Source organism: Bombus vosnesenskii, unplaced genomic scaffold, assembly GCF_011952255.1.
Source record: "Bombus vosnesenskii isolate JDL3184/JDL3185 unplaced genomic scaffold, Bvos_JDL3184-5_v1.1 scf7180000013991, whole genome shotgun sequence".
NCBI lineage: Eukaryota > Metazoa > Arthropoda > Insecta > Hymenoptera > Apidae > Bombus > Bombus vosnesenskii.
Window position 1 is genome coordinate 416,976 of NW_022883317.1, and position 6,423 is coordinate 423,398.

The 6,423-nt window shown below is 29.7% G+C and overlaps 1 protein-coding gene across 1 annotated transcript; it reads left to right on the forward strand.

The window, feature by feature from the left end:
• The first annotated feature begins 266 nt into the window (after positions 1-266).
• On the forward strand, positions 267-4,513 carry LOC117239420 (elongation of very long chain fatty acids protein 6-like). Its single transcript, XM_033504937.1, has 3 exons — positions 267-444; positions 2,957-3,362; positions 3,848-4,513. Exons 2-3 carry the CDS (start codon positions 3,037-3,039, stop codon positions 4,395-4,397), a joined length of 876 nt encoding a protein of 291 aa, XP_033360828.1. The 5' UTR covers positions 267-444; positions 2,957-3,036; the 3' UTR covers positions 4,398-4,513.
• The last annotated feature ends 1,910 nt before the right edge of the window (positions 4,514-6,423 follow it).

Sequence of the window (6,423 nt, forward strand, 5' to 3'; positions counted from 1 at the left end):
AAAAATGTAAATGATGTATATTATTACGCAAAAAACGCCAGTTGATGTAAGATATCTTTTTTTTTAGAATTCTCTGGCGACAATCTGTTCCTAGAAGCAAGAAAAGTAAAAAGTAAATGGAATAACGTTGAATCCAAATGTATTAATTTGCATGATTGTATTGCTTTTTGCAAATTGCGCAAGCTTTTTTATCGTTAACCATCCAAGAGGAGTATGTTTTATTTCGAGTAGGAAGTGAGGCACTGCACACTCTACGACACGTTGCGTGTGATGATAGTTACCCACTAACCATCAGTGATAATCTTCCTTGGTTGATTATTTGTACATGCTATTTGTATAAGAATTCAGCGCAGATTAAAATCGACTTTTGCTGGTTTCGTCTAAGAAATATCTACACTCGAACTCAATAACGGCATCGATCATTGCCTCAAGGGAAAGAAATTGGTATGGACCGAAATTATTATCATCGAACTTTACTTTTTGATTCAGAAATGAACGCTTCATTTTCAAAAGTTTAGTGTATCCTCTAAAATCGAAAACTAAGGTTTTCCATAGCTAAATATGACAATGATGAATAACTTGCTTTAATAATTAATTTGCCAATTAATTAATAAGTTATTGACTTAATTTCTAAATTTGAATTAAATACTAAAATTATATTAATAGATCTATTATTTTGAATACCAATTTGAGAACAAATTTCATGTAAAAAAAACAATTCGTTACATTTAAGTTAGAAATACAGATATTATATAAATATGCACATTTCAACCATTTTCTTAGTTTTCTAAAAAATTTTTTAAGTGAATAGTTCCTTTTGTGGTTTGTGCTATATAACACACGTTATGTAAATAGACAAATCAATGATATACTACATATGAAGTGCACAATTTCAGGTCATATTTCGTATCATATCATTGTTTATGCAGCTGCGAATCGATATTTTGCATTTTATCGAAACCAAAAATATTTCAAACTTCTTATTTTCATCGGCATCATAACTTTTCTAAAGATTTTATATTGTTCAACGGCGAGTATAGTAATCATATGGTTGTGGTTGGAACATAACTTTCTAATTACGTATTTTATGTTAGCACGTCATCATACATTGTTTGCCTAAATTAGGGATATCTCTGTCAATCGCATTGTTTGAAGACCTTTGTCAGATCAAACTATTATTCAACCGTTATTTCATCCATTCATGAAAACGTGAAAATTATAAGTTTTTGTTAAAAAGTTTCCGGCATATTATAGTTTTTAAGAAAGTGAGACCTAACATGGAACACACCTAAGAATCAAATGTGAAAGACAAATGTAACAGAAGCATTGAATTTATGCAACTTTTCTACAATAATGAAACTTATTTATTTTTGGGGAAAATTGAAAATATCATTTCATATGTAGCAACCTCATATGTAAATTTAATGCTTTAGTGTACCGTTGGCAATTAAACATTGTAGTGTTAATAATTTGATAACAATAATTAAAAAATATTTGAAAAATAACGTTTATTCCTTTCTTAACATATATAACTCATGACGTGCCTTCATTTTTTTTAGTACTTAGATTAATACTTACTGCAATAGCTAATACTTACTAATTGCAGCTTAACATTCCTTCAAGGAACTTAAGTAATTTAATCACATCTCCAAAATGTTTAATCACAGTTTGCTTTTTGCTTTGGTTCACTTCAATTGTTATGTTTTTCCAAAAGGAGGAGTTAAATCTATCTCTAAAAAGAAAATAGTGTGAGTTGAAGTTTAATTAAAAGATGTTGAAGATGAGTGGAATGTAATAATAATGTACATGTAAACCTGTATATTTTGAGCATACGCGGTAATCGTATAATAGGGTATTACTTCAATTATTGAACTCATGTTACTAAAAGTAAAAATCTAGGGGGCCTGTGTTAGTTTAGTTCTAAAATTTTCTAAATTTTAACATTTTCAAAGGCTCTATGTGATCACATAAATCTCAGATTCTTGATTTCAGGCAAATATTTTTTCGTTTTCATCTCGCAATCGTTAGAGAATTGCCTTCCTTGCCTTCATTAGAAATTTCTTTATCTAAAAAGTTCGTCAAAGAGAAGTGTTCGCCTAATGGAGGGTGCATCTCAAGATTGCAGTGAATATGTTAGTTTTTTATTTTTAATAATATGAGTTGAATAATTATTATTACATTCAAGTACTTCATCTCGAAGATGGTATCCCGCTGGGAGTAGCCATCCACATGTTATTTAGCAATAAAGTTAGAAAAAATTACCAAATGTTCAGCTGGACAAATTGTACAAATTAAAGTACAAATTAAATAAATAAATATAAAAAAGTATTTGTAAAAAGTAATGATAATACTGTTTAAGAAAATTTTTTTCTTTCTAGTATATTTTTAAACAAAAGCCTTTTCTTTTTAATTGTGTTAATTTTTTGTTGGGATCTCACTTAGAGCAAAGGGAAAACGAGGTGTAATTATATCACCATTTTCATTTAGATTATCATTACTTTCGTTGTTTTCATTTTCATTTTTATCGCCATCCATTGCAGATATTAATAATAATCGAAATACATTTTTCATTTCTTTAGCAGAAGTAAAAACGTACATAAGTTAATTTATATTTGTTTATTTAATATTTGTTTTTCTTTTCTGTCCGATATTGTCCGAAGAATTAAACATACTACTGGAAAATGTTCAGAAAATTCAAATCCTGCTGTAATTAAACATTAACAACGTAACGAATTCTGATAGATGACGAAGCTCATAAAAACAGAACAACATCAACAATACTTTATATTAAATTTTAATTAAATACGATAGACAAAAATAACTAATTTCTTATTTTGTATTGTCTTATTACTTTGTTTTGAATATTTTACATTAGTTTTAATACATCATTTATTAAGTATTTCAATTTTCATAGTTTTAAAAGAAAATGTTAACAGTTCTTCTTCTTACATTTTAGTCAATTGACAACGTGGGCGAAAGACTGCGTATTTTCTTTAATTGCTTTGCGACCAGTGGATGTAAAAAAAATATTTTAGGATGAATAAAGAGGGTTCTCCGCAGATCATTGAACCTACCTTCTCGCATGTCTTCAACTTCGAAAAAAACTACTTTTATCCAGACACTCAAAAATGGATCCAGAATAATTTTCAGTATTGCTACTACTGCTGTATTATTTACGTGATCCTAATTTTTGGCGGCAAGTACTACATGTCGAGCAGACCAAAGTTTGACTTGAAGCGTCCGCTTTCATTATGGAGTGGATTCTTTACAGTGTTCTCCATTATCGGATTTTGTAGAACAGCACCAGAAATGTTCTCTACATTGAGACACCATGGGTTTTACCACAGTATTTGCATACCTAGGTAATGCTACTTTCATATTTTTACCTTGTAATATATTTTCAGGTGAGTGGCGATTTTAAAAAATAATTATTAATGAAACATTATTAATGAAATGAATTGTTATATGAAATAATTCCTTATGTTTGGTATTTAGTGAATATTGATATGTGGAAAGCATTAGTAAAATAGGAAATACATTTTTAATAATTGTTTACGATATTATTCTTATAATAATTCTCTAAAAAGATTTCACGTATAAATTTGTATCTGAAATGAGTTTTATCGATTGATATAATCAGTTCTGTCTACCAATTCGCAACATATCGACCTATACTATACACATTGTATGATTATATTTCCAAATCAAAATAACAAAGTTCTTATCGTTTCATTGTATGGAACATAATACATGGCTTTGATTTAAATGTCATATTCACAAAATGAATCGATATTTTAAATATGTTAATCTATAATATACAATAAGAATGGAATTATTTTCTTTTCAGCAACCTTTTGCAAGATCATGTTTCTGGCTTTTGGACATGGGTATTTGTCCTATCAAAGATCCCAGAATTTGGTGATACGATCTTCATTGTGTTACGAAAGCAACCATTGATATTTCTACATTTTTACCATCATTTAACTGTTGTTCTTTTCTCTTGGTTCACATATGCGGAGACTACAGCACTCTCAAGGTGGTATACCGTAATGAACTACTTTGTTCATTCCTGGATGTATTCTTATTATACCTTAAAAGCAATGCAATATAAATTACCAAAAGGCTTTGCCATGATGATTACTACGATGCAGCTGGTACAAATGGTGATTGGTTGCGTTGCAACTATTGTGGCTTACTATTATCCAGAAATTCGTGGACTTGAATGCTACATTACGCGTAAAAATGTTATTTTTGGTTTCGCCATCTACTTCAGTTATTTAATCCTATTTGGAAAATTCTTCTTCAAGGCTTATCTTTCCGACAAACGAAAAAACAAAGTCGGAGAGAACGTTCACGTCGATGGAAGAAAGGAGTATTATAAACCAAAGGCTAGCTAAAGTATATCAAAGTTTTTGAAATCTTTCTCTATAAACGCTTTCTGATAACGTTTCGTGAAAACACTTATAACGTATTTTGGGAGTCTGCATTAGTTTACAACAATAGATAAGATAGATAAGATATTTATTTATTGTAAACCATTTAGTGTATTTGATGTTAAGGTATGTATGTTGTGTATGTATGTTAAGGTATGGGATACGATGGTTTTCAAAAAAGTTGCTCGTGAAGAAGTTAGAATACATGGAAAATCAAGAGCGAAATTTCGTTAAGCATGTCTTCGAAATATTTTTAGGTAACATTAGTAAGAAAAATGGATTCACAAAAAATAAGATACGTTCAGATATATGATTTTAACTGTATTTTTGTTTGCCGAATAAATTTATTCTTAAATACGCTAAGGAAATGTTTTAATGACAAACAGTTTAGTATTTCATGTAATCGATAATTGATGACTTCTTGGAATTTTTGACTTAACTGACACTCTGATTAAATGTCCAATAATATTAAAGGCTATTACGACGTTTGCTCTAATATCGTCATTATACTCATGGAAAATCTCTGATCGTAAAATAAATACAGAATGAACAACAGTGCATATCAATGCATAAACATTGTGAAAAAAGCTTTGTTAATTAAAGAACAAAATTCAGTGTGTCTATGTATGTAGTGTAATCGTAATCCATGGCTATACAAGGAAAAAGGAAATTAATAAAAGCAGAAAGAAAGTTTATATTTTCGACTCCCTTTTACAAATAGCTACTTTCACCATCCGTACAAACTTTTAGAACGCAAACAGTCTCACAAAACTGATTATCTATTTCGTTTATTTCTAAACTATTGTATTATATCGCATAATTTGTTTCTGAACAATATTTTGTGCAAATTGTTATATACTAATTGGCCCAGTGACCTAGCTGGGTGGCTTACCTAAATGGGATTATCTAAATACCTTCCTTATTTATGGAACAACTTCACAGGGCAAAGTTACACAACTGAAGAGGCACTACAATGGCGAAAAGAATATTTCCTTAAATTAATTTCTTTTTCCTAGAATTTCAAGGACGTCGGTATATTTTTAAACAGAAGCCTATGTTTCTTTACCCATTCATTAATGCATTTCTTTTATTTTCTATATAATAGATGATAAGATACTTTTGTCTAAAAATGCATGGTTTAAAAGACATTTTATTCTGAATTTAGTAAAGCTTGGCGTATGAAGAACGAGGGAAGTGATTGCGGATTTTCTCAATACCACCTAATGGCAAAATCCGCAATCACTCAGTTACTAACCCAATAGTACACTTATATTTATATTTTCTTTGCTTTTCATACAGTAAATTTTTTGAGATTGAGATTATAATGTTTTTTTAAATAAGCTTTTTTCGACTTACGTATCCTAATTCGGCTTTCGTACAGAGAATAAAAAATCACATCATTAGTATATAAAAACATATAGAGTTCTGCAAAAAACACAATTTTGGAATATCGATTACAGCGTACTGTCGTTTAAATATTTAATATTCTTGAAGAAAGCCCGATTAAAAATATACAATGATAATTCTTGATTGTTGTCAATTATAGACGACGAATAATTTTATTCGAGTGGTACAAGATGGAAATTATTGAAGAAGAGAATGTTATAATGTCCAAGACTCTCACCTTGCTTATGTGTATTGTCGATCGCACTAAACTGTCTAAATATAATTGTTTGAAGACTGACTTCTTCAAACTACTGTCTCCTCTAAGTACGCTCATTTATACTAAAAACTATTATGGAATAATTGTCACGCGACGGTTTATTCCACGAATACGCGGACTTTCTGCGCGTAATTATTTCTGTGGGTCCTGCAATCTTCGTTTTTACTGGTGTTCTTCCAACAGTGTTAAGATTTCTTTCCTTCGTTGATGTGGTTCTCGTGAAAATGTTTTTAAAGTGTAGGATCTTTACTACAATTAGTTTATTTACAATAAATGGATTAAACAGATGTTGATTAAACAGGAAACGATGGTTGTTTAACGTGAACA